The sequence below is a fragment of the Mus musculus genome, chromosome 11 (assembly GCF_000001635.26).
Source record: "Mus musculus strain C57BL/6J chromosome 11, GRCm38.p6 C57BL/6J".
Taxonomy (NCBI): Eukaryota; Metazoa; Chordata; class Mammalia; order Rodentia; family Muridae; genus Mus; species Mus musculus.
This window is the reverse complement of record NC_000077.6, coordinates 74,845,989-74,873,801: the sequence shown is the minus strand read 5'-3', so window position 1 is coordinate 74,873,801 and position 27,813 is coordinate 74,845,989. Positions and strand designations below refer to the sequence as shown.

The window sequence follows — 27,813 nt, the reverse complement described above, 5'->3', positions numbered from 1 at the left end:
GTACCAGACTTTACAGGCATAAGCCACCACACCTGGCTCTGCCCACTCTTTGTAAGCAGAAGGTGCCATGCAGTGACACCATCCTGTACCTTGCTTTTTTAAGTTTCCCCTGTTGGTTCCTAGAGAGCATCTCATTGTTTCTTAGAGCTGAATGCTACTCTCCTGTGTGAACAAACCATATTTATTTGGCCTGACCCCTGCTGATGGACACATGGGTGGTTTCTAGTTCTTTACTAGTATAACTAATTGTGCACTTACACCACTAGGAAAAAATCCCAGAAGAAGGATTGCTGGGCCAAAGGTTTTCTGCACCTTTCATTGAAAATACCAAATTGCTAAATAGGAATGATGTCACTAACCCTCCCACCAGCAACATAATAGCAGTAAACCTGACTTCCTGTATCTCTCCATCTTTGTCCTTCAAGGTTTCTATTCTACATCATAGCCCAGGCAGGGTAAACTTTCAACACTTCTGCCTGGGCTATGATGTAGAATAGAAACCTTAGTATAATGTAGTCCCTTAGGCAGCAGAGATTACAGGCTGGTGCCACCAGATCTGATCCAACGTCTCCATTCTAAATGATCACTTCAGTGGTTTAATCAGTGTGTGATGGATTAAGACCAAGACTGGTAGGCTGTAGCCCCAGGTAGCATTTGCTAAGCTTTATAACTTTGAAGAGCTCGAGGAGCCACTCAGGCTGGTCTCTCCTGTGGTCATCAGCTTTCAAGTAGGAGGACGGTTATCAGTCTTCAGTGGGTGTTCATAGCAAGGTGCTAGAGTTAAATTTAGCCATGCTTCTGCCTCTCAGAGCTTTCCTGTCAGTGTGATGGGATGGATGACAGTGGAGAAGGCTCTCTGGGATCATTTGACCAAACCCTAAGAGACGCCAGAAAATGATGATAGACGGGGCTGGGGTGTGTGTGGGTGTCTCGTGGGGTGGGGGGTGGGGTCACACCTGTTAAGTCCTGTCTCAGTAACTCTGCTTCTGTCTTTTTTTTTTTTTTTTTTTTTTTTTTTTTTTTGGTTTTTCACGACAGGGTTTCTCTGTGTAGCCCTCGCTGTCCTGGAACTCACTTTGTAGACCAGGCTGGCCTCGAAGTCAGAAATCCGCCTGCCTCTGCCTCCCGAGTGCTGGGATTAAAGGCATGTGCCATCACGCCCGGTGCTTCTGTCCTTTTTTATCTTGTCATTTTTTTTCCTAGGTTGTTTTTCCAGCTCTGTTTTAATGTACTTGTCAAAGCCTTTCTATATTGAGATTTGTTGACTAGGATATGTTTTTCTCATATGAAATAAGCCAAAAGATGTCAGGGTTGTCCCCTAATGGTAGATCCACATGGTAGCAAGATTCACTGAGGCAGAGGGCCCTGCAGCCTCCATGGTTGAATGCCCAGGGCTCAGACAGCTCACTTGGAAGGGGAATGGTCATACAACTTGGTGCTTCTGTCCTGTGGTTACCTGCATAGCCTCTGCAGCAGTGTAGTGCTCTGGTAGCCAATTTCAGATAGTGAGGCCCTGGAGTTACCAGGTGTCCTTGGGTCTGAGGAGGTCACACAGGTCTTTCCCTGGACTTGCCCTGAGGAATGAGGCCTCACAGTGCCCTACTCAGTCTGTCTGTAAAAGGCCTTCTCTGGGGGGGCAAATTCAGAACAAGTTAGGGTCATGTTTGGGTTTCCTCTCAACTCAAATCACTCAGAGCATGGGGCCAGCGAGATGGCTCAGCAGATAAAGGGACTTGCTGCCAAGTTTGAGTCTGACTCCTGCAAGTTGACCTCTGACCTCCACACATAGTAAATACGTGTAAAAATAAAAATTTTTTGGAGACAGGTTCTTGCTACTTAGCCCTGGCTGGCCTTGAACTCAGTATGTAGACTAGGCTGGTCTTTAGTCAGGGATTTTTGCCTGCCTTGGCTTCTTGAATGCTGGGATTAAAGCATGTACCACCATGTTGGACATGATTAACCAGAACAAAGGTTCTTAATCTTTTTGGAGTCTGACCCTCTTTTAAGAGTTGGAAGCAATTGATTCTTTACTGTGGGCAGGAGGGTACTTGAGCATTGTAACACAGAACAGAAATTCACATAGATACACATACATAATACACATACTTTTAATGTAGTTTTGGAGCCCAAGAAGCCCACCCACTAGTCCCTTCAGGCAGCACTTCTCTGTTATGGTCATTATTATTTTATCTCCACACCGCACACAATCACATTCTCATCTCTGCAGTGGGATCAGGGAAGGATCCTGTGGCTTTGAGAATCGCTGCTCTGGGAGGGTGTGGAACTAGGCCAAGAACACCTGGCCTCACAGGTCCCTGAAGACTGGCAGGGTGAAAGGGATTCCTCCTTCCGCAGATACAGCTTGGCACTCTGCCTGAATTTCCCAGGAGTCGCTGTGCGAACCAGCAGCGATGGGAGTGATGTTTGGGCTTCCCCCAGCAATCCCTCCTGGTGATAATTGCTGAGCTCTGCCTCTGCCTCTGCCGGCCCTCAGGAGAACCTGTTCCTGTGCTGAGGCTGCTGGCAGGGCAGGTGAGGCCAAATTGGGTGGCTGCTCCCCAGATCCCAGCCCAGCTCCTTTGCAGTGGCTGGGGGAAGGTGGGACGCCTAATGAGTCATTACTGTTGCAATGAATCACATCACTGAGGCTTGTGGTCCCCGCAGGGCTGCTGCCACCTGCTGCCACTCCGGTTTTGTTCAGTGTGGTTTCTTTTCCCTCTATCCGTTGAGGATTCAACATCAGTAATGGCGATCACCCTCCCACAAAGACAGACCTGCAGCAGCCCCAGACTGAAAGACTGTGGCAAGAGAGTCACTCAGCTGGACACTCCAGGGCTACATAAGGCCCTCAGAAAGCAGGAAGCTCTCAAGAGTTCAAAGACAGGCTGTGCTACATAGCAAATCTGAGATGACTGGGCTTCATGAGACTTTGGCTTTAAAATAAATTAGTAGTTACTTCCTGAGTCCATGTTTCATATCCTGACTGTGCTAGTGGAAACTTATCTCGGGGCTGGATAGATGGCTCAAGCAGTTAAGAGCACTTGGTGTGCAGTCACGAGGTTTAGAGTTTGGATTGCAGCCCCTGTGGAGCAAGCCAGGCATTCTGAATGTGCCTGAACCCATCTGAGGACAAGGGAGTCAGGAGAACAGCACTGAGCCTAGTCTAGAAAACACGAGCTTCGAGTTAAGGGAGAGACCCTGTCTCAAAGGAATAGGTGAAGGATGAGGAAGGAGGACACCCATCATCTTAGGGCTTTAACACAGTATACACGTCTCTTTACACAGCTACATGTTCAAACTAAATAACTCAAAGAAGGAAGGAAGGAAGGAGAAAAGGAAGGAAGAGAAAGAAAGAAGGAAAGAAAGAAAGAAAGAAAGCTCAGCTCTCCTATACCAAAGAAAACATCACTTTTACCCACCTGTGGGGTGGCCATGATCCTCTGATGCATGCAGGTCCTAGCACACTGGCTCTTGCTGACTGCCTACCAGTCTTTGGACAGGGAGAGTGAGGAGCCAGGAATAGGCATGGGCCTTGTGCCTCCCCAGAGTCGGAACCTGGGTAAGCGAGGGGTTTCACATGCCATCCAATGTGACGTCACACCAGTCTCCCCCAATGCAGAGGGAGCCAAGCTGAGGCTTAGAGCCTGAACTCCCTCACCAGGTTTCCCAGAAGCGTGGAGTCACTGACCAATCCTGGGTGCCTACCTCCCTGCCCCTAGCATTGATTAATCTGGCCTCGGCAGTGGCCAGGCACTTCCTACCACACAAGGGCAACTCTGCTTTTCCCTGCCAAGCCTTCTTTCCTTTTTGTGGGGTCTCGGTGGTAAGCAGGACCCAGAAGAAGAGGTTAGGCGTGGCCCCTGAAGCCATGAATGAAGCAAGGGAAGCCCTCCCTGTGCGGTGCGGAAGGAGAAATCTCTCTCTCTCAGCTGCTGTGCTCATAAATAATCCAGAGGCTACAGTCAGGGCTGGTCTCTGTGAGGCTTCATCAATATTTCAGCATCTCCAGAGCCGTGTTCCTTAGCAACCGTGTCACCATGCTCTCCAGAAGGGCTGCTGGGCCCTGTGCTCTCTGCCCCCTCTTCTATAGGTGCTGTCTCTGTCCTTGTGGTCAGGCAGAGATTTTCATGTCAACTCTAGTGAGCAGATTTGCTCCTCAGCCCATACAGGAGGTGTGTGTGCACCAGGCAAGGGAGAGGAGCAGCTTGGCCCATGACAGCTCTCATGAGTTCACCGTGGGCCTGAGGGCAGAAGGACAAGATGGAAAGATTTGGAAGGAGGTCAGGATCTATTTCTCTGGCCTACCCCTCGTTCCAGCACAGCTCAGGGCTTGCCCTGGTCCCTGCCTGTCTACAGGTGTGCTGTAGTTTCAAGGCAAGAGGAATTTCTCCTTCCTTAGATGGGTTAGTACCTTACCTGAGTTTACCAGAAGGAATTCAGAACAAACAGGGGGCTGGGTCTGATGTCTGAGCTTCCATTAATATTCGTTCCTAGTGATAACATCTGTGCACTGCCTCAGCCAGCTCTCAGGAGAACTCATCCTTCAGCTGAGAGGCTGCTGAGAAGCCGGGTAAGGCCAGGTGCGGTGACTGATGACCTAGGTCCTGTTTTACTCTATGGCCAGGTGCTGTGGAGGCTTGCCTCCTGCATCAGCTAAGACGCCGTGCTGCTGGCTTTCTGCGAAGTGACAAGATGGCGGCCCTGTTCACCAAAGTGGGGAAGACATGCCCCGTGGCTGAAGATATCTGCCACAAGGTGCAGGAGTTGCAGCAACAGGCAGAGGGCAGGTAAGGGCCGAGCCAGCCCCTCCCGGCGTCACTTTTGCTCTCTCGTGACATTTAAGGTTGTCAAAACAGCCCGGCTAAAGGTGGCTTCCTTCGAGGGGCCAGCATGAGGGTGGGGTGGGCTAGCCCTTTGCAGCTCCCTCCCATGTCTTGTCTTGTCTCCCTCCTTCGGCTCCTTCTCTCAGCCTAGGCACTCTGGGCTCCAGCTCTCGCTTCAGTGCCGCCAACCCGGGGGGCCTGGACTTCTGAATCGGAAGTTGTCCCTTGTTCTCATTGCAGGAAACCCTCGGGAGGCAGCCAAGAAGCCCTTCGGAAACAGGGCTCTACCGGTGGGAAGGCCCCAGCTCTCAGCCCACAGGCCTTGAAACACATATGGGTACGCACAGCACTCATGGAGAAAGTTCTGGACAGGGTTGTACAGTACCTGGCCGAAAACTGCAGGTGACTGCCCGCCCCCCATTGGTCCTCTCCTTGGCCCACCTCAGCCTCATCCCTCTATATGGTTAATAATCCATGGCAGTCTGTAGGCATGCCTCCAGCCCTCCTTTGGCACCCCAAGAATATAGACAGCGCCAAGAGCCCTACAGCACTTCATCCTATGGACTCATTCTTTTTTGGTGACTGATATGAATCTGGTCTCTGGCCATGCTTCTCCTGAGCGAGCTTGACCACGCTGGCCTGAGTCCAGGAGCCTTGGTAGTCACCCTGTCTGTCCCCTCTTGGCAGCAAGTATTACGAGAAGGAAGCATTATTGGCAGATCCTGTGTTTGGCCCAATCCTGGCATGTCTCCTAGGTGAGCTCGGAAACTTTTGAAGGCCTGTGTCGGGTCAGTGGGGTGAGGGATGGTGATGAAAGAGCCCCAGCTAAATTCACCATCCCTGTCTCCATAGTGGGACCCTGTGCCTTGGAATACACGAAGCTCAAGACAGCTGATCACTACTGGACTGACCCCTCTGCTGATGAGCTGGTTCAGAGGCACCGTATCCGGGGTCCCCCTAACCGTCAGGACTCCCCGGCAAAGCGCCCTGCCCTGGGGGTTAGTATCCTCCATGCCTCTTGTGCTCATTTATTCAGATTATACACATGAGCCCCAAGAAGCACCCAAGAGAACCTCTGTCTACGTAAATCTTGCATACATGCCAGTAGCCTGTGCCTGCTGTTGATTACAGAGCAAGGGTGGTGAAGCTAGAGAGGGCCAGCATAGGAGCTGGAAGGTTACATCCTAAGGCAGCTTCCCAGGGCGGGGGCCTGAGCTGTGACTCTCCTGGCAGATCCGGAAGCGCCACTCTAGTGGGAGTGCCTCAGAAGACCGGCTTGCCGCCTGCGCCCGTGAGTACGTGGAGTCTCTGCACCAGAACTCAAGAACACGCCTGCTCTATGGCAAGAACAACGTGTTGGTGCAGCCGGTAGGAGTGCTTCCCTCTGTAGAAGGTCCCAGGACCAGAAGCCAGCTTCTTTGCTACAGTACTTGACCAGAGAGACGTAGATCCCTTCCTACCCATATCATTGTCATGTGACTCATGCCCAGCTTGGAGTTGGCAGGAGACAGAGATGACATCTACCCTGGCTAGCTGAAATCCAGGCTGTCCAGGGCTAGGAGGGCAGCCAGCTGGCAGACTGAATGCCCAGTATGGGTGTGGCTGGCCAGTGGTACACCTGGCACCCAGGCAGACAGGACAGAGCCAATGGCACTGAGCCGACTAGGAAGAACTACCCAGATCTAGCTTCAGGTTCTCCTGGCTGTGCCCAGCTTCTATCCCCAGGACTCCATTGCTGGCCTGGCCTGGTCTCTTGGGCTCATTTGCATGGACTGTCTTGGGCCCATATTGTCCCTGTCTTCTGGTGTGTCTCTTTCCTATAGAAGGAGGACATGGAGGCAGTCCCTGGCTACCTCTCCCTGCACCAGTCTGCAGAGAACCTAACCCTGAAGTGGACTCCCAACCAACTCATGAACGGGACTCTCGGGGACTCTGAGCTAGAGAAGAGGTGGGGGTTTTACACTTACTCTAAGGAAGCAGGGCAGGGAGTGGAGGCTTGGCCCAGGGCAGGGAGTGGAGATACACAGCAGACTCCAAGGGACAAGACTTACTCCTTATCCCAGTGCCAAGAGTTAGAGGGAGAGGCTGGCTGCCTGGAGTGATTCCCAAGCCCTCCGAAACTGAGCCACGCCTGGCTGTGGAGGGATCTGCACAAGCCAAGTGCTGGATAGCTAAGACTGCCAGACTCCGTGCCAGGAACAGCATGAGACACAGAGGAACAGGGCTGGCCTGGGTCATTGCTTGGCTATGGCTCTCCTATCTTCAGCAGTTTCAGGGGATGATAGGACCAGTTGACAGAGGCGGGTCCTAGGACATAGTGACACCATATGGTTCCTTTTTAGTGTTTACTGGGACTATGCCTTGGTGGTGCCCTTCAGTCAGATCGTCTGCATCCACTGCCACCAGCAAAGTGAGTCTGCTTGTCTGAGGTCCAGAGGTGGGGCCAACACTGTCTTCCTGTTGTGCATTGTGCATGGGGCCTGTCAGACTTTTGTGTCCCTCCTAATGTCCTTATTTTTCAGTGTCAGGAATCAGGTCATTGTACATGCTAGGCATATGTTCTCCTACTGAGGCATGCACCCAGCCTGTTCCTTTTTATTATTTTTTTTAATTATTTTTAAAAAATTCTATAGCCAAGCTGGGCTGTGGTGGTGCACACCTTTAATCCCAGCACTCAGGAGGCAGAGGAAGGCAAATCTCTGAGTTCAAGGCCCAGCCTGGTCTACAAAGTGAATTCCAGGACAGTCAGGGCTACACAGAGAAACCCTGTCTTGAAAAACAAACAAAAAATTTTATGTGTATGGTTGTTTCACCTTCATATAGATACATACACATAAACACACACACACACACAATATATATATATATATATATATATATATATATAATCATGAGTATCATGTGTGTGGTGCCCATGTAAGCCAAAATGAGACATCAGATCCCCAGAACTAAAATTACAGACAGTTGTGAGCTGCCATGTGGGTGCTGGGAATTGAACCTGGCTCTTCTGCAAGAGCAACAAGTGCTCTTAACTGCTGAACCAAACTTTTCAGCTTCATTGTGTGTGTGTGTGTGTGTGTGTGTGTGTATGTGTGTGTGTGTGTGTGTGTGTTTAGAGTATGTGTGTGACTACACACATTCACACCTGTACCACAGTACACATGGAGACCTCAGGACATTTGATTTGCAGAAGTAATTTCTCTCCTCCCAACATGTGGGTTCCAGGGATGGGGATGAAACTCAAATTGTTAGGTTCTTCAGCAGTCACCTTAACCTGCTGAGCCATCTTGCCAGCCCTCCACTGTTCCTGTTAATGAAGCATCCAAGGCATGTTCTAGCCTGTCCACCCTCCTTCCTAGCCTGGGAAATCTCACCTGTTGGGCCAGGGTGATGGGTCGGGAGGTCTCAAGAAGGACCCCAGCCTCACTCCTCACTCGTGGGCATTCACCCCCACCAGAGAGCGGTGGCACGCTTGTGCTGGTGAGCCAGGATGGCATCCAGAGGCCGCCACTACACTTCCCACAGGGAGGACACCTGCTGTCCTTCCTGTCATGTCTGGAGAATGGGCTGCTGCCTCGTGGACAGCTTGAGCCCCCGCTGTGGACCCAGCAGGGAAAGGTATCTTGGCCGGGGAGGCTCTGGGTGCAGGGCTGGGTGAAGGAAGGCCTCCTCTCTTCCTTTCCACACAGCGTTCTCAGGAACAGCTTTGGGTGGAACTTTGGGTGGGACTGCACACTGGACAGCCTGACCATTTGCTTCCTCCGCAGGGCAAGGTTTTCCCCAAGCTACGGAAACGCAGCAGCATTCGGTCCATTGATGTAGAGGAGCTGGGTGTCGGACGGGCAACGGACTACGTGTTCCGGATCATCTACCCCGGACATAGGCACGAGCATAGTGAGTGTCCCCGTGTCCCCTGTGAAGGATGCTCAGGGTGTCTGAGAGCACTGTGGAGTCAGGCCAGCTGGAGACAAGAGGTTCATCACTCAGAGCCTCCCCACTGAACCTTTCACTCACAGGTCATCACTCCCTAGATGTCATCCCCCAGTCACCCTGAGGCCCAGCTCAGCAGGCCCAGGCATCACTAGACACGATTCTTAGTAATATTTCATGCTATGATTCAGAAAAAAGGGAGAGACTGGAAATATTAATAGGAGGTGGAAAACTTTCCATTCCTCTTGGGCCTAAAATAAAAGGTAGCAAACTCCCCTCCCGTCTTCAGTCCCACCTCCGGCCTCGCCCAGGCAGCCGGGCACAAGAGCTCTGCTTTTTGGACAGTGCATGTTCACTTCCTGAGCCAATGTCCTCCTCAAGCCTCTGGCACAGAGCGTCCTCTGAGAGGACGAAACCTGAAGCTTGCCTGGTGAGGGCTGTGGCCTGAGGCCGCTGGCCTCAGGGTTGGGGTGGGGAGTCTGTCAAGAAATACCCGCCCATTCTGCTCAATGATGCTGCTACCCATGGGTTTCTCTGCACTAGACTTGCAGTTCTTGAAGATTAGTCCAGGGAATCTGCCAGCCCACTGTGATGACTGCCAACCAGACCACCTATCTATCCGTCCCTGCATTTCCTAACTTGTGCCAAAAAGTTATCCATAGTGTGTCTCTGTTGATGGGCAAGTGACCCAGACTTTACACAGGAGCTACAGCGTAAACGATCCAAATAGGCTTGGAGGACCCGTGCTTGGGGGACTCTGTTCCTCTCAGATGGACCAGATAAGAGACAGCTACAGCCAAAACGCTGTAGACTGGCATTTCACTTCAGGCTTGGCTTGGCTTCCCTTCTTCAGTCTGTGACACATTCCATTCTGTTCACATCACTGTGACGACCTCTTACCTTCCTAGAGGGCGAGCCAGGCATCAAGACCTGAAACTGAGCTAAGTGACTCCTGCTTTTCCAAGTGGTTCTGAGAGGACCCTGAAAGAAGAAGGTTGAATTTATACACTTAAAATGAGGGCTTGGGGTCATCTCTAGGTTAAATGCAGCCCAACTGTGATAGCAGCTAAATAAAAATTTAGATCCATTTTAGATCCATCTGGCCAGTCCCAACTAACCTTAGTTAGAGTTGGTCTCCTAGATACACACACACACACACACACACACACACACACACACCTTCCACCCTCTCCTAATAACTACAGAAGGTTCTTAGCCCCCTACCCTGTTCCCACTATACCTTGCAGGTTCAAGGTGATCTCAGTCTCCAGCCATCCACCTCCAGGAGGGCAGTCTCCTGCTCAGGGACTAGGGCCCTCATGCCTCTGCCTCTCTCGCTATTCTCTTTGAGCAGTCACTATTAACTACCACCACCTAGCGGCCAGCCGAGCGGCCTCGGTGGACGATGATGAGGAAGAGGAGGATAAACTACACGCGATGCTCTCAATGATCTGCTCGCGGAACCTCACAGCTCCCAATCCGATGAAAGGTTTTTATCCCTCCCTGTCCCTGACTCACCTCATCCTCCACCCTAACCCCTCTGGGCTCACTTGCCACCCACTGCAGGGGCTCAAACAGCAGTGTTGGCATTAGGGGACTTATGCGCAGGGCCATTTCCTCTGTCAGAGGCAGATCAGTTGAGGACACAAGGAGCCAAGATCAGTACTGGCAAGAAGAGGGGATGTGCAGAGCAAATGGTTCTGAGTGAGGAAAGGAGGCTCTATGCTGAGAGAGAGAGCCACTGAGGAGGAGGGCTGGCCACCTGATGGCCTCTTGGGGACTGGAATGGCTCTCAGAGCCTCTCCCTGTTCCTGCCAATCATGTTGACAAATGCCAGGTTGTGGTCTCTTTCATTCTGTCTGCTGACAGGAAAGCCAGCCTACAGCCTTGTGCTTCTGACTGTGACTTAAGAAGACAGGGGCAGAGGAGGGACTGGATAGAGTCCCCAGAAGAGGCTGGCTCTAAGGATTGGTCTTCCCATGGGAGGCCTGTAGTATATGGCCTGGTACTTTGGCATGAAGCTAAAAATGCTTACCACAGAGTGTCCAGGAACAGTCTAGGCTCCCAGCAGCAGTGGGAATTCCTGCCCACAGGCCCCTGGCTCACTGTGTGGAGCTGAGCAAGTACTTTAACATCTCCAGACTTGGTTTTCTCACTGGTGCTCAGTGCTGTGCCACTGGTGTTACCCAGGTGACCCATACTCTAGGACCTCAACTTCCACGGTGGCTAGGATCTCCTTCTCTGGAGACAACACAGGACAGTAGTCGCGGCCCCTCAGCATGCCTCTGTGCACTGGATTCTTTTTTTTTTTTTAACATAGAGCTGTTTCAGTGAGAAGGAGCCCTCTTTGGAGAAACATCAACCAGGGAGGGGCTCCAGGAAAGGCTGGACAGAGACGCTGAGGATAGACTAGATCTTAGGTGCTAGAATTTTCCAATCCCCACCATATCTGTGCCACAGAGTTTTAACTGATCTTGCTTTTACAAAGGGAATCTACTACATTATACTCCTTACGGAGATGCTGTTGATGCGGTGTCTCTCCTTACACTTCTGTAGAGTTCTTCTAAAGGCCACAGTGTCCTCAGCGAGTCACTCAGCTTGCAATGACTCCTACTCCTGCCAGCCAGGCCCGTGGCTCAGAACACACCCAGTACCCATCAGGCAGCTCTGCCAGCTGCTCTTGTCCCTGCCACAGTTCTGCCCCTTCCTTTTCAGTTCTGTAGGCCCTGGGATACCCCACTTACTAGGTTGCTGACACACACACTTGCCATCTAGCTGTCTGCACCACAGGCTTGGACAACACTGTTTGCAGGTTAGCTGGCCTTGAGGAATGCGGGAAGGTTGACCTCATCATCCTTCAAACCGGCATCTTGGCAGTAGTGACACCACTGACTGCTGGGGGGAATGGCACACACTCCTGTAATCCCAGCACTTTGGGGGTGGAAGGAAGAGGGTCAGAAGGTCAGGATGAGCCTTAGCTACATAGGGAGCTTGAAGCTAGCCCAGGCTACTTGAGATCTCAGAAGAAAAAAGCAAGCCCACTAGCTAATATTAGGACTGAGGCCTCGAAATCAGACGAATTTCTAGGCCCAGAGGGTCCAGCGGCCTTGGGAGTAGTTTGGATAGCCTTTTGTCGAGTTTGGGAATTAGACCAACCCACTGGGTAGCCCCTGTGACCCCAGCACTTGGGGGAGGGGTAGCAGTATGAGAAGAAAATCTCGAGGGAAGTGGGAAGAAGGGATGGGGTGGAGCCCCCTGTGCACTCCAGTCCATAATGACAACACTGTTGAGTTCTGCAGCCATGGCTTTTTCAGGCCTGCAACATGCTTGACTTGTGCATGTGATTAAGTGGCGGGGTGTCCAGGTCTCTTCCCTCCCCCGCCCCGTTTCCTGCTGTCCCCCCACCCCACCCCCCACAGAGCAGAGATGCTGTTCACTCTAATTCTGCTCCAGGCCAGGCACCTTTCACTCGGAGTCCTAGGAGCTGTGTGGTTCACCCACCTTGATGGTTCACTTTAGACTTTCCTCATGCTCAGAGGAGAGAGTCAGAGTCAAAGCTGACCCAGCAGACCCCTGTCCAGCCTGCTGCCTCACCAGTCACTCACCCAGTCACTTCAGAGCTCCAGCTGTCTACACTGGGCTGTCACAGTGTAGAGAGTGTGCAGTGCTGGCTGGTTCAGCTCCTTCCTGGAGAATTAAGGTGAAGAGCATTCACCCAGGAGATGTGCCTTGGTTGGGCCCAACTTTCTGGGCACTGAGCTTGTTTCCCTCTGTGCCCATCCTCCACCCCCTGCACCTGTTACCATCCCTGCCTGCTGCCTGCTGCCTGCCTGGCTGGGCTGACTCCTCCCCACCCACCTCTGTCCCTACCCTGGCTCCTCCCACACCTGGCCTTCTGCCTGCTGCAGGGGTAGGCTCTAAACCCCCCACCACCTGCACTTACCCTCTCTGTTCCCAGAGTCTTCGGCATGGCTTGCAACCCCTCACTCCCAGAGCCGCAGCCCCCCTACCAAACATATCCCCTTAATTGACCTCCTGGTGGAGCTGAAGGTCCAGATACTGACACAATCCTACCCATGGGTCTGGTGGGACAAGACAGGGCAGCCCTTGAAGGGACTAGAGGGAAATCAGCTCGCCCTCACCACCAAGGCACACCCAGAGCTGGAGTCTGGCTATCTAAAAACACCAGTCCTTGGCCTCCAGACTGTGGGGAGTCAGGGTCTCTTGCTAGATTTACCTAGAAAACCATTAGTGAAGACCTCAGCACACACAGCTCTCCTTGATCTTCACTCTTTCCACACTTCGACCCCGTGATACCACTGAGTCCTTCACTGCCTCCCATCTCTGTGGCTCCCAGCCAGTGTTCACCCTGAACAGTGTTCTGCCCAATGCAGGCCCTAGAAACTCTAAAGAATCTTGACTCAGTTCTAATTTAGATCAGTAGGGATGGTTGAGACAGCTTCATCTACAGAAGTACAGCCATGTCCAAGGGTCTGTCTTCTGATGCTTCACACTGGCATGGTCAGCTATGACCGGTGTATTGGATCATTGGGTCTGCGTGCCCAGACACCGCTCCCACCCTCCAGCCCTGGGAATCTCCCTCCATTCCAGCTCACACAAGAGCTACCGTGCTAAGTATGCAGGCTTCAGGATGTCCGGTTTGGGCAGGAAGCACTGTTGCAGATCTTGGGAAGCCAGAGGCTAGTGAGACATAGCTTGAGGCAGCCTCAAGGATCTTGATCACCAACTGAGGGGCGTCCACACACATTCCTGAGTGTCTCAGGAAGAAGCAGACCAAGAGCCTTTACAGCCCAGGCTACCTGGCAGTGTTTTGGGGAGCAGAGGCCTTTGTTATTCTTTCCTCGTGTATTCTCTGGCACTGATGGAGATGGGTGACGAATCGCCCACAACTCAGTACACGTATCCTACCACAGAAAAGGCTGCCATCTTCTCCAGGCTCAGGGGAAGCTGGGCAGTGTTAGGCACCCTCCCACTCTCCATCTCTGGGTTCTCAACCAGGCAGGCACCACCTTAGTAATTTCCACCAATGTGATTTCGTCTGCAGCTCTGGGCAGAGATGGGCACGCTGCAGGGCACCTGGGGGAGAGAGCCTACGTGGGCATTGACCTTGGCTCCTTCCTACCCTCAGATGCTGGCGACATGATTGAGATGCAGGGTTTCGGACCCAGCCTAACAGCCTGGCACCTAGAGCCCCTGTGTAGCCAGGGCTCCTCCTGCCTTTCCTGTTCCTCCAGTAGCTCCCCATATGCAACCCCCAGTCACTGCAGCTGCATTCCTGACAGGTGAGTGGGGAGGACAGAAGAGCCTGCTGTTGCTGCATCGATCCATGTGTGAACCTTCTGTCCTTACATCCTGTGCCACTGGCATGGCAGGAAGCCCTCTTTAAGTTGGACAGATCGAGATTCAAATTTCATTTATGCTACCTACATTATCTCAGCTTCAGTCTTTCCTTTTTGTTTTGAGACAGGGTCTCACCATGTAGCTCTGGCTGGCCTAGAACTCTCTATGTAGACCAGGCTGGCCTCCAACTCACAGACATCTGCCTGCCTCTGCCTCCCAAGTGCTGGGATTAAAGGCCTAGCACTTCTGTGTTTTCAAACCTCACTTTTCTCCCCTGCAAAATGGGGCGACACCACCTCCTTCCTTAAGGCAGGTGAGGACCATGTGAATGCCCAGGTTTGTGCTTCCACATTGTAGATAACAGCACTCTGCTTACATTCCCATTACAGATGCAGTCCCACTGTCAGGCTGTGTGTCTGAGAACACTTAGCACTACCATATATGGAGGCAACATGGGAATAGTTTGGGCTCATTGACTGAATTCTCCTTCACCTGTCACTTCATTTTTGGCCTGCCATTTCTGGTGATCCTAAAATGTCTCAATTTCTACATAAAGAAATCAAGGTTCACTGTAGCACAGTTAAAGCTGGGCCCCCAACAGCAGCATCAAGGATAACTAGTAGGGTGGGGGCCACAATTGTATGCATCCCCTCTCCACACAGCCCCCAGCATCTTACCTGCCTCTCCACCCTGAAGCTACAATGTCAGCCCTTCTTGCCAGCGGGCTGCAATCCCCGCCTCTGAGCTCGGATGTTTCCACAGGTTGCCCCTCCGGCTGCTGTGTGAGAGCATGAAGAGGCAGATTGTGTCCCGGGCCTTCTACGGCTGTGAGTATGTGGTGAGGTGGGGCGGGCTCTGAGGGGCTGGGGGTGGGGAAACACCTCAGTCACAGCTGCTTCCTGATCCACTGTAGGGCTAGCCTACTGTCGCCACCTGTCCACAGTGAGGACACACCTGTCTGCATTGGTGCATCACAACATCATTCCACCAGACAGGCCCCCGGGGGCCTCAGGTGGCCTCACCAAGGATGTGTGGAGCAAGTATCAGAAGGACGAAAAGGTGCAAACTGGGCCTCCCAAGGCAAAGGCCATAAGTGGGGACTTGGGAGGCAACAGTTCTATGTAGCTGCCTGCTCTAAACTGTTCATTTGGGGTGCAACAATGTAGGGAGTTGAGTAGACAAACTAGACTGATGCCAGGGGGTGACCCGCATCATAGATCTGCATGGGAAGGAAGGGGTCTGGGCCTGGAATCCAGTCTACTTCCATATTGATCTGAGAACTGACAGATGCTTGCCTGTTAGAGCTCTGTTCCCTGCATGACAAGATATGACAAGATCTCTTGAAGCTATAACCAGGGAACAGGAGACTATGGCTGCCCCAAGCAGGGTATGCCTAGGCTCAGTACAGCCACTAAAGCCCAGGCTTAGCTCTCCCTGGGATGTGGCCTGGCTACTGGGCTGCCACAGTAACCGGAGGCTGCATGGCCTTTACCCTCTGGGCCACTCAGAACTACAAGGAGCTGGAGCTGCTGCGGCAGGTGTACTATGGAGGCGTGGAACACGAGATTCGCAAGGACGTCTGGCCCTTCCTACTTGGCCACTACAAGTTTGGCATGAGCAAGAAGGAGATGGAGCAGGTAAGGGAGCCTGCTCCTACAGAGCCAAGGAAATGGCAGCTGGATAAGTGACCCTGGGCAGGGGGAGGGGCTGGAAGCCTTAGCCCCTCCCAGCTAGAAATAGCACAGAAGACAGGGCAGCCTCCTGGTCCTCATGAGCGCTAGGTCAGCCATCTCAACTCCTGCGTCCCCTCTAGGCTGAAGTTCCAGTGCTTTGAGGAGGCGGCCCTGGGCACCCTCTCCTCACGGTCCTGGTATGGTCTGTGCACAGGTGGATACAGCAGTGGCAGCAAGGTACCAGCAGGTGTTGGCAGAGTGGAAGGCCTGCGAGGTGGTGGTGAGGCAGCGGGAGCGGGAGGCTCACCCAGCCACGCTCACCAAGTTCTCCTCGGGCAGCAGCATCGATAGCCACGTGCAGCGCCTCGTGCACCGGGATTCCACCATCAGCAATGATGTGAGCCAGACTGGGGGAGGGCTGGGGGGAGGGGGGACCCACTAATCTCTTAGGCTCAAGCATGAGTCCCAAGCATGAGGCCAGCCTCCAGTCCTGGCAGTTGGGTCCTGGACTGAGGCTATATGTGTTGTGTCTAAAAATTTCAGTTGAAGAATGGGCAACTTCTGGTACTTTCACAAAAACAAGTCACTGCTTTGTGCTGGGTTTCATGAATCTTTTGGAATGTAGGGAAGCTTCCCCCCCCCCCCCCCCCCCCGTGACGAGCATGTGAGGTGATCAAGGGTGCCCATGGGTCCCAGGACTTCCTGGCGAGATCAGTGTCTTTGAGCAAGGCTGTCCGGTGTCTGGCCCCAGTCACCAAACTTCTCCATTCCCCTGCCTCGAATTCAAGAGGCTTTATGGAAAGCTGTTGGACAAAGAACAGAGGCGTTGCTTTGCCCTGGCTGCATCCTTTCTCTGCAGTTTTCTGTCACCTTGTAGAAGAGACTGCAGAGGTAGGTAGAGCCCTTCGGATGGCCCTGCTGCCACTCTACCCTGAGAACAGAGCTTATAACCATGGCTGCCTGCTGCTGCCGCCTCACCCATACCTGGGTTTCTGTTTTGGTTTTGGAGTCTTTTTTTTTTTTTTCTTTTTCCCTCCTTCCTTCTTTCCTCCCCAGCCCCTTCTGTCTTAAGCTGGTCTTCCCTCTCATCCTGCTTCAGCCTTCCCATTGCAAACGTTGGGATTACAGGCACACTCTAAATACTTACGTGGCATACATTGTTTTTATTTTTATGGTCGCTTGTTTTTGAGACAGGATCTCCCGTTGTAGACCCTGTAGAAATTCACTATGTAGACCAGGGTAGCCTTGAACTCACAGAGATCCCCCTGCCTCTGCTTCCCAAATATTAGTATTAAAGTTGTGTACAATCATGCCCAGCCCACAGATGGTTTCCTTTTTAAGGTTTATTTATTTTTATTTTTATTTATTTTTATATGTATGGGTGTTTTGTTTTGGTCTACAAAGTGAGTTCCAGGACAGCCAGGGCTACACAGAGAAACCCTGTCTCGAAAAACCAAAAAAAAAAAAAAAAAAAAAAGTAAAAACCAGGCTTAGTGTCTCACATCTGAAATCCCAGTATCCTGGAGGGAGAAGTAGGAAGACCTGGAACTCAAGGCTAGCCTTAGCTACATAGCAGGGTCAGAGCCACTCTGGGCTATGTAGTCCCTATTTCAGACGCACACCAGAAGAGGGCATCAGATCTCATTACCGATGGTTGTGAGCCACCATATGGTTGCTGGGATTTGAACTCAGGACCTTCGGTGCTCTTAAACACTGAGCCATCTCTCCAGCCCGTAGTCCCTATTTCCAAAAAAAAGGGGGGGGGGGCAAAAGGCCTCTTTAGGTAAAGTTTGATCTTGATACTTTATTAATCATGAATGTTAACAGAAAATATAGCCTGGCCAGAGAGATGGCTGCACTGAGCAAACAAGAGCACTGGCTGCTCGTCTAGAGGTTCTGGGTTCAAATCCCAGCACCCACATCGCTGCTCATGACCAATTGGTAACTCCAATTCTAGGACACACAGTGCCCTCTCTTGACCTCCACGGGCCCTGTATGTCACATGTCCATATGCGCTGCACCGACATAAATGCAGGCAAAACACCCATATATAGAAAATAATAAGTATTTTCAGGGCTGGAGAGATGGCTCAGAGTTTAAGAGCACCAACTGCTCTTCTTCCCCCCTCCATTCTCTCTCTCTCTCTCTCTCTCTCTCTCTCTCTCTCTCTCTCTCTCTCTCTCTCTCTCTCTCTCTCTCTCTCTCTCTGATGACAGATATATAAAAACAAGCCTGACCTGTTGTGGTGCTGTTGTCTAGCAGTCTGAATCCTTGATAGCTGAGTGAGAGAAGGCTGAGGCCACCCTGGCCTACAGAGTCCCATAAGCGTGGCTTTCCTCAGTGTTTCAGGTTCCACCCAGAGTGAAAGCTTGTAGCATCCTTTTGATACCATATCCAGTTAGAAAAAGAAAAGACTAAGGCAGTGCAAGGGCGTGACCTCTCCCCTGGGGTTTGTTCACTCTGGTGGGCTTCTTACATTGTATCCTTCTTCTGGCCTTTGTCTGAAGACTAAGGTGACAGACTATTGTTGCAGAGGTTTCCTGTCTTGTCTGTTCAACATCCAAAACCAAGAATAAAGAACTTGCTTTTCCTAAAACGTGCATCTTCTTTTCCCTGCCACACCAAGACACTAGGGCAGGGCTCCTGGGCTCCTTTGTGACTTCAGGTCTTTGTAGAATGACACAGAGTTCTTACTGGCTACCAAGAGGTGGGGCCTAGGGGTTATAGGGCCTAGAGGCTGAAGATAGCCCAGCTGTTAAGATCACATACTGCTTTTTTTTTAAAGATTTATTTATTTATTTGTTTATCTATTGTATGTAAGTACACTGTACCTGTCTTCAGATGCACCAGAAGAGGGCATCAGATCTCATTACAGGTGGTTGTGAGCCACCATGTGGTTGCTGGGATTTGAACTTTGGACCTTCGGAAGAGCAGTCGGGTGCTCTTACCCACTGAGCCATCTTACCAGCCCCCACATACTGCTTTTGCAGAGGACCTGAGTTCAGTTCCTGGCGGTTCTGGCCTCAGGAGGTCCCTGCACTCAAGTACATCCACCAAACGCATTTTTTAAAAATAAAAATTGAATCTTTTAAAAAATATGGGTGGTGGTGATGCACATCTTTAATCCCAGAACTTGGGAAGCAGACGCAGGTGGATCTCTGAGTTTGAGGCCAGCCCTGGCTTGCAGAGTGAGTTCCAGGACAGCCAGGGCTACACAGAGAAACCCTGTCTTGGGAAAAACAAAACCAAAAAACCTAGGGGCCTCTGTCTCCCTTCCTATAGCAGTCTCCTGGAGCTGTGGAGGACATGGAGCAAGCACGGCCGGTCTAGTTTTTTGCCCAAAGCCTTGTTCTTCTCTTGGTTGGCTGGGTCAGAAACCAGTTTGGCACCCAGGGGATGCAGTGTTGGGAGTTTTGGGGAGGGGGTGAAGGAAATTCTTCCCAGCTCCATGCTAACTGGGGAGATCCTGAAGTGTTGGATGGAGCCACCTGTTTATCCCCACCAGGTATTTATCTCTGTGGATGATCTTGAGCCCTCTGGACCTCAGGACCTGGAAGATTCCAAACCAAAGCGGGAACAGGAGCCAGGAGCTGGGACCCCGGGCATAGCAGCTGCAGAGCAGCAGTCTGTGGAGTTTGACTCTCCAGACTCAGGGCTGCCTTCCTCCCGCAACTACTCTGTGGCCTCAGGCATCCAGTCCAGCCTAGATGAGGCACAGAGTGTGGGCTTTGAAGACGACGGTGCTGGAGAAGATGGCTCCGAGGGTCCAGCCACTGCAGCCCACACTTTCCCGGGACCCCACGATCCAGGCCAGGAGACGCTTGCACCTGCCAGTGAGCTTGAAGCAGGCCAGGAGCTCGCAGCTGTGTGCGCCGCAGCCTATACTGTACGTGATGCTCCCTGATCCTGCCGTCAGTGACACACTCAATCTGGGGACTGACCGAGAGGGGAGAGAGGATGGTGTGTCTGTCCTGAAAGAGCTCTCCGAGCATCACTAGAGTTCTGGGTCCTTGTTGGCTGAGTTTTCTTTGTTTGGGTATCATCTCCTGCCCTAACCTGGGAGGGGCTGGCCAGCCTTACCTCTGAGGGACACCCCTTTTCCAGATAGAATTACTGGACACCGTGGCCTTAAATCTGCACCGCATAGACAAGGATGTGCAGAGATGTGACCGCAACTACTGGTACTTCACGACCTCCAACCTCGAGAGGCTCAGAGACATCATGTGCAGGTACCATTGGGGGCAAGCAGTGGGAGACCTGGGGACCCAGCCTGGGCCATGGGTTTTACCTATTGTTTTGTGTCAGGTCTCCCTGCATCTTGTCTAGAGCACTGTCCCCACAGGGCCAGCCCCCCACCCCACTGCATCCCCGGGGTCTTTCACTCCACTGCCCTTCACATCAGATGGTGGTGGCCTTTGGTTTCCCTCACTAGGCACAAGGGCCATGGGTAGTTCCTACTGCCTCCTAGGGTAGAGCTATAGTAAATATATCAGGGTTGTGGAAAGAAAGGCTGACTTGTGGGAAACAGAATGTTGTAGGGGCCATGTTCATGGCAGTCCCCAAGAAAGTGACTGACTTGGCGACAGTGACCATCCCTGGCATTTCAGCTACGTGTGGGAGCACCTGGATATGGGCTACGTGCAGGGCATGTGTGATCTCCTGGCACCTCTCCTGGTCATCCTTGACAATGGTAAGGGATGGGGTGTGAGGCATCCCAAAGTGGAACTGGGTTCAGTGTGACAAAATGGGAGAAAGAGTCTGGAAGCGGGGAGAATATTAGCCAGTCTGCCCTCTGGGTGTCATGGGAGTCTCCTTCCCGTCTCCTCGTAGACCAGCTGGCCTACAGCTGCTTCAGCCACCTCATGAAGAGGATGGGCCAGAACTTCCCCAGTGGGGGTGCCATGGACAGCCACTTTGCCAACATGCGCTCCCTCATCCAGGTAAGTGGGGGCTGGGCATGGCTAGGCGTGCCCATCGGCCATGGGGAGGCTAGAGGTTGGGCCAGAAGTGTCCTTATATGGAAACTTTTTATTTCACATATCTATTTACCAAGGGGCTGGTCTTGAATTTGCAGCAATCTTGCCTGGCTTCCGTGACTGCTGGGATACTGGCATGCACCACCAGCCATCCCTGAATTTCCTTCACTTAAAACAAAACAAAACATTACTGCCAGGCTCATGCTTGTAATCCCAGCACTTGGGATTTCGAGGCAGGGAGATCAGGATTGCTATGAATTCAAGGTGCACCTGGGCTACAGAGCGAGAACCTGTCAAGTCAAAAGGACTGGAGAAATACCTTAGTCTAGGAACTGAGTTTGACTCCTGTAGTTTTGTTTTGTTTTTAAAGCCACATAGTAGTTTATGACCCTGGGAAGGGGAAGCCAGTCAGATCCCTGGCTTCTCTGGCCAGACAACCTACTTGAGTTCAAGGCCAGCGAATGACAAAGAATAACAAACACACTTTAATCCTAGCAGAGCAGGCAGATTGCTGAGTTCGAGGCCAGCCTGGTCTTCAGAGTGAGTTCCAGCACAGCCAGGGCTACACAGAGAAACCCTGTCTTGAAAACAAAACAAAACAAAAAAAAAAAGAATGACAAAAGGTGGAGAGCAGCAGTGAATGACACCTGAGGTCGTCCCCTGGCCAGCACACAGTGTGCCCACATGCCCATGGTCACCTACAAGTACATGTAGGCACAAATATGCAAACACTGAGTTAGCTGGGGGCTTCCAGAGGATCTGGGTTCACTTCCCAGCACCCACATGGCAGCTCACAACTGTCTGTAGCTCCAGTTCCAGGGGACAGAACACCCTCACACAGACGAACATTCAGGCAAAGCACATAAACTAAAAATAAAGCATTAAAAAATGAATCAATTTAAATGTTTAAAAACAAAGGCTCTAGTTCAGGTAAAGTGCTTGCCTACACATGAAAAGCCCTGGGTTTCACTCCCGGCACCACACAGAAAGATACAGTTATCCGTGTCACACACTGAGGAGCAGTGTGCCCACATGCCTGAGCCTGTTTTGGTGAGAAGTGAAGTTAGTGATTAAATCAAATGCCCAGAAACTGGAGTTGCTGCAGAAAGGCTACAGCCAAGGGAGGGAGGGGGGGGGAGGGAGGGAGCATGAGGGCTGCACATAAGCAGCTCAGGTCAGTGTTTCTCCCCCTCTCTCATGAGATCTTGGACTCAGAGCTATTTGAGCTGATGCATCAAAATGGAGACTATACCCACTTCTATTTCTGTTATCGCTGGTTCCTGCTGGATTTTAAAAGAGGTAAGAAGTGGGTGTATCTAGGCATCAGAGCCCAGTCTAGAAATTCAAGACCAGTCTCAGCTAGCAAGACCCTGTCTTTTAAAGAATTAAAAAAAAAAAAAGTGGGACTTGGGACTGGGGTCAGGGGAACGGGAGAGCCCCAAATCAATTGCTGCATGTATGTACTTGCACATGTATGTGCTCACACGCTCGAAAGGCCTTTCCACACCACTGTTCTGCTCGTTATGTCACAGGCGATGGTCTTTGGAGCCTTGTCCAAACTCCAGCTCCCCTGAGCACTAAGAATGAGGAGCATCTGCAGAGATAGCCAAAGAAGGGGGTGGGGTCTTGGTCTTGGGATGGATTCCCCCATTCTGGAGCCAGGCTGGGCCAGGTTGGGTGCCGGAGGGAGAATGTAGCTGCTGGAGCCTGAGGCCATGTGTCCCCATCAAGCCCCGTGCCTGGATCAAGTGGCAGCTCCTTCCTGTTCCCAGAGCTGCTGTATGAGGACGTGTTTGCAGTGTGGGAAGTGATCTGGGCAGCCAGGCGCATCTCCTCAGAGCACTTTGTCCTGTTCATCGCCCTGGCCCTGGTGGAGGCCTACAGAGAGATTATCCGTGACAACAACATGGACTTCACCGACATCATCAAATTCTTCAACGGTATGAGCTGATCCAGCCATTCTCGATGTGCCCTAGAAGGGGGCATGGGGCCTCAAGTCCTGGACTGGGCAGAGTTGGAGGGTTCTCAAGAATTCTAGGATCACTTCGCATAGGAGGTATCAAGAGCACAGCAGGTGGAAACTAAGCAGAGGTTTCAGCCAGGGCTCCTCTCAACCTCCCATAATTCTCCATGTTTTCCCCAGAGCGGGCTGAGCGGCATGATGCCCAGGAGATCCTGCGGATTGCCCGGGACTTGGTCCACAAGGTGCAGATGCTCATAGACAACAAGTGACGGCTGCAGCTGGGGGTGGCAAAGTGCAGAGCCCAGGTACCAGGCCCCTGAGCTCCAGCAGGGAGAGGCAGAGGCCATCATAGCCCAAACTGCCTCTCCCGATCCCTTACCCCACCCTCACCCCTGCCAACCCCACCCACTCAGCTGTGTAACCTAACAAAGTGACTGAGCCTGGGATGTGAGTGTGGGCAGTGCTGGCCCTGCAGGGCAAGTTGGGGTCAGGATGCCTGCAGATCACAGCTGGGTAGGAGGGGTCGGCCTCAGGAGACTGGCTGCCTTGGGGGACCCCTTTCTGTGTTCCCCTCTCAAACAACTTAGAATAGCCCCAGTGCCGCCTGCAGCCTCAGCCTGGACTGTTTCCCAAAGCCTCTTTCCTGTCAACCTGGGGCCCTGTATGGTTAGTGGGGTCTACAGTGGCCCGCGCCTCATCTAACAAGAGTTGCATAGGACCAGGGGCTCTGTGCCATATCTCTCCTGAGGCCTTCTATGGTCTCAACTAGCTGCCTGTTCAGGCATGTGTCCTAGGGGCAGGAGACCTTGGCTACCTCCCAGGCTCTCCTAAGACTCTGGGGCAGTCAGATGTGGGCCCTGGGTGAGAGTGGCCCACCTCAGCAGCACTGCCACAGCCTCTGGCCAGAGATTAACCCCATGATCTCCCCACAGTACACAGTGACCCACCCACTCGTGTGTACAGTGTCACTCTCTGCACCCTGCCCTTGCTTTCTGCACTAGAAATCCCTAGGACTGCACATAAGCAACACACTCGCCGCCCGCTGTGTGGTGTGGAGGGCAGTGACTGCGCTTGCCCTCCAGAACCACCCCAGAAAGTGTAGGAAGACAGTCCTATCACAACCTTCCTCCAAGGACAGGCCTGTGAGTTCCGGGGTACCTGTTACCTATTCCAGACATCTGAGTACCTGGGGCTGAGGGAGGTGGGAGTGCCTGGATAGTCCCAGTTCATCCCCAGGGAGAGGCAAGGCCAGCTCCACTTTCCATAGGCTTTTCAGGGTTCTGAGAAGCCTGAAGACCCAGAAGGGTCTCTGGAAGAGTTTACAGGGTTGTCGATAAAGGTCCAACCCTTGACCTGAGGTCTAGGCATGCTGTTTCTTTGTTCTGTCACCCCCCCCATGTCCCCACCATCTGAGCACATGTAAGCCAAGTCTGGGCCCTGAAGCCCACACCTGGCCTGGCTCCTGCCTAGAAGTCACCAAGGTCCACAGACTTGCTGCAGCTGAAAAACACGAGAAAGGACCAGCCGCATTCTGCACATAGCACAGCCTTCCCTGTCCCCTACCCCAACCCGGGTACTGCACAGCCTGTGTGGGGCCAGCTTACCCCATTGCCCACCCTTGTTCCTGACTCCTCAGTCTCCACCAAGCACGGGTGGCCAATGTGTGCCTGCCTTAGTGACTCTGGTTTTGTGAGGAGCAGAGTGTATGGGGTTTTGAGTTTTGTTTGTTTGTTCATTTGGTTGGTTGGTTTTTGTTTTGCTCAGAAACTATACTCTTCAATGTAACAGACTAATAAAATGCATTTGGCAATGCCTGAGGCTCTGATGGCTATTTGTGGGACTGGCTGGATGCAGTAGCTCATGTGTTAGATAGTTCGGTACATTCCAACATACAACAGTAAAGGGCGACAGCTTATAAATACAAAACAAAAAACAACAAAGACATAAAACCAAGAATGGTGTAAGAGAACCAAAGTTTTTCCTAGTGAAGAGCCACCAGTTGTGGGGCTCTGTGGCATGGGCTAGTTAGGAAGTCGGGTACCACAGAACAGTGGTCTTATACTGGCTTAACTTGTAGGGCCTCTAGACTACAGTTGAGAGGAAGTCCTTCCCGCTTCTGTGCTCCCTCCCCCCAGCTTACTACACCTCTCCACCCCCAGTGAACAAAGTGAGGCATGATCTCAGCGAGGAATGCCATGAGGCCCCAGCTCTCAGAAGGCCACCAGAAGACCTGCCCTCTGAGCCCCTCACTACCACTGAGCACATTTCTGAGATACCTGGATCAGTCTGGGGGAAGGAGCTAGAGGGTGCAGCTGCTGGGAAGGTGTGGAAAGGGCCTGCTTATAACTGCCTCGACCTTCCCTACCCTAGAGTGTTTCTGGTCATATCTTTAGCAGCTTCCTTTAACTCCTGCTTTCTGAGCAGTTTCCCAAAAGCTGAGTGTTCTAGTCCACAGTCCTGACAGTCTGGCACCAGCAACTATAACAGAATACAGGCCAGTGACCAGAGCTGGCCAGGGAAAACTGGGACACAGGAAGCCAAGGCCTGGATATGCCCTTTAGGGAAACACTCCCCACCTCCCTGCCTCCCCAGCAGGTTCTGTAACCTGGGTGATTGTTGAATCCTGCTGTGACCACATTCGCCAAAGGTCTGGGCAAATCAACCTGGGAGGAACCTGCCCCGCCCCTGTCCCCGCCCCGTCTATCCTCTCTGCTCCGCCTCCCTACTCTACATGCTAGCAGGCTATGTAGACACTACAGGGGATCCCACAGCCAACAGAGGTCTCCAGAGGGCTGGGCTAGCATTGGGCTTCATGGACACAGGCGTTGGTGAGTATTCAGGAGCTCTAAGCACAGGGAAGGAGTGGCTTGTTGCTCATCCCAAAGATGGATGGCCCAAGTCTCGGGTGGTCTTCCCAGGGCAGGGGCTTCATTCTATTCGCAGTGCTAGGCGCTGAGTGAGCACCCTCTGAGGAGTATTATTAACCCTAGCCTTCACCTGCGGCACCAGCAGACAGGACAAAGCTTTTCCTGATGCGACCAGCAGAGAGCGCTCACACCTCATGAGTCAGAATTGCTCATGTGGGAGATTGGAACTGACAATCAGCAGGGGACCCCAGAAAATAAGAGTCCAGGCTATTTACGGCCAGCACTTCTTTCCTGAGGGTAATGACGGCCCCACCCCACCCCACTCCTAGCAAAGGGACTGAGGGTTATATACAACCAGAAAACACCCACCTAACCCACACTAGACACAGTTAACAGGATCCTTGGTCTTGTTCCCCACCACTTGCCTCCAAGACAGCCCTGCTCAGAGCTACTTGGTCAGAAGTCCTCTGGACCCAGCCAAGGTCTCCACTTTTTTTTTTTTTTTTTTTGGTTTTTTCGAGACAGGGTTTCTCTGTGTAGCCCTGGCTGTCCTGGAACTCACTTTGTAGACCAGGCTGGCCTCGAACTCAGAAATCCGCCTGCCTCTGCCTCCCGAGTGCTGGGATTAAAGGCGTGCGCCACCACGCCCGGCCTAGGTCTCCACTTTCTAGATCCTGACCCCCAACCTCATTCAGCTCCATAGAGTGGAACAGAGTTAGGACCCAAAGTGGCTTTGCGAAACCCCTTACCATCTGTCCCCAGGTCCTGGGGGCTAGCCTCTGTTATCTATCCCCAGAAGGCCAGGTCAGAAGTGCCTAATGCTAAGGAAAGATATACTGAAGTGAGCAAGCAAAGGACTAAGTTTTGTAGTCTTTTTTTGTTTTCTTTTATTTTTCGAGACAGGGTTTCTCTTTATAGCCCTGACTGTCCTGGAACTCACTTTGTAGACCAGGCTGGCCTCCAACTCAGAAATCCGCCTGCCTCTGCCTCCCGAGTGCTGGTGTTAAAGGCGTGCACCACCACACCGGCTAGTTTTGTAGTCTTAACCAACAAGGTGCAACGGTATGACTTTAGCAAGTCATTGGCCATTTCTGATTTGCTCAAAAGGACTACCTCTTGCCTTATTTAACCGGCTTTTTTTTTTTTTTTTTTTTTTTTTTTTTTAAGATTTATAGCCGGGCGTGGTGGCGCACGCCTTTAACACCAGCACTCGGGAGGCAGAGGCAGGCGGATTTCTGAGTTGGAGGCCAGCCTGGTCTACAAAGTAAGTTTCAGGACAGCCAGGGCTACATAGAGAAACCTTGTCTCGAAAAACCAAAAAAAAAAAAAAAAAGATTTATTATTATATCTAAGTGCACTGTAGCTGTCTTCAGACACACCAGAAGAGGTCATCAGATCTCATTACAGATGGTTGTGAGCCACCATGTGGTTGCTGGGATTTGAACTCAGGACCTCTGGAAGTGCAGTCAGTGCTCTTAACCACTGAGCCATCTCTCCAGCCCCCTTCACTGGCTGTTTAATGAAATAAGATCATGTTTTGAAACGATGAGGACCTATACAGCCTTGTGTTGGGTCACAGTTGTGAGGCCAGATCCTTCATTGACCCAGGGTAAAGGCAGGCTATCCCTGATGTTTTTGTTTCGTTTTCTAAGACAGGGTCTATGTAGCCCTGACTGGATCAAACTCATCTTTTAGACCAGGCTGGCTTCAAACTCAGAGATCCACTTGCCTCTGTGTGTATGCCTCTTTCTGGGACTAGAGGTGTACACCATACCATACCCAGACTGCTTCCCACTGACCTGCCCCCGGCCTCCCTGCTCAGACAGTTTTTCCACTGTAGCTCTCTGCCTATCTTGGAACTCATTCTGTAAACCAGGCTGGACTCAAATTCAGAGAGTCACCTGTCTCTGCTTCCTGAGTGCTGGGACTAAAGACATACACCACCATTGCCTGATCTCTGTTTTGTTAAGGTGTGGGGAATGGGGTTTGCACGAATACATATTTGTACCTCACGTTCTGATCCCTGTAGAATTCAGAGACGGGTATAGGATATCCTGGAATTGGAGTTAACAGTGTGAGCCACTATTTGGGAGCTGGTGATCAAACTCAGGTCCTCCAAAAGAGCAGCCAGTGCTGAGCCATCTTCCCGGGCCTTAACAGGCTGTTAATTTTCTTATTTACATGTGCCTGCATCACATGCATGCAAATGCTCATGGGAAC

The 27,813-nt window shown here is 51.9% G+C and overlaps 1 protein-coding gene and 1 non-coding gene across 21 annotated transcripts in view; both read left to right on the top strand.

The window, feature by feature from the left end:
• Positions 1-24,540, top strand: part of Sgsm2 (small G protein signaling modulator 2) — a 47,950-nt gene extending 23,410 nt beyond the window's left edge. Inside the window, exons 3-24 of one of the 20 annotated variants that reach the window (XR_388560.4) lie at positions 4,625-4,787; positions 5,064-5,225; positions 5,511-5,578; positions 5,676-5,821; positions 6,057-6,191; positions 6,647-6,771; positions 7,166-7,233; positions 8,281-8,441; positions 8,591-8,717; positions 10,108-10,242; positions 13,903-14,056; positions 14,877-14,941; positions 15,028-15,173; positions 15,623-15,751; positions 16,002-16,184; positions 19,293-19,673; positions 19,896-20,016; positions 20,395-20,477; positions 20,618-20,727; positions 21,966-22,062; positions 22,536-22,703; positions 22,907-24,540. Coding sequence is in view for 14 of the 20 variants with exons in the window: in NM_001374688.1 (NP_001361617.1) it covers positions 4,625-4,787; positions 5,064-5,225; positions 5,511-5,578; positions 5,676-5,821; positions 6,057-6,191; positions 6,647-6,771; positions 7,166-7,233; positions 8,281-8,441; positions 8,591-8,717; positions 10,108-10,242; positions 13,903-14,056; positions 14,877-14,941; positions 15,028-15,173; positions 15,623-15,751; positions 16,002-16,184; positions 19,293-19,673; positions 19,892-20,016; positions 20,395-20,477; positions 20,618-20,727; positions 21,966-22,062; positions 22,536-22,703; positions 22,907-22,995 (3,020 nt within the window). In the remaining 6 variants the exon portion in view is untranslated. Of the gene's footprint in view, positions 1-4,624; positions 4,788-5,063; positions 5,226-5,510; positions 5,579-5,675; positions 5,822-6,056; positions 6,192-6,646; positions 6,772-7,165; positions 7,234-8,280; positions 8,442-8,590; positions 8,718-10,107; positions 10,243-13,902; positions 14,057-14,876; positions 14,942-15,027; positions 15,174-15,622; positions 15,752-16,001; positions 16,185-19,292; positions 19,674-19,891; positions 20,017-20,394; positions 20,478-20,617; positions 20,728-21,965; positions 22,063-22,494; positions 22,704-22,906 lie in introns of those variants that run through there. The other 19 variants (XR_001780084.2, XR_001780082.2, NM_001374688.1 and 16 more) reach the window with 19 other exon arrangements.
• Positions 5,608-5,675, top strand: Mir6926 (microRNA 6926). Its single transcript, NR_105891.1, has one exon. It is a non-coding gene; the product is annotated as a microRNA 6926 (primary transcript).
• Positions 24,541-27,813: the final 3,273 nt, after the last annotated feature.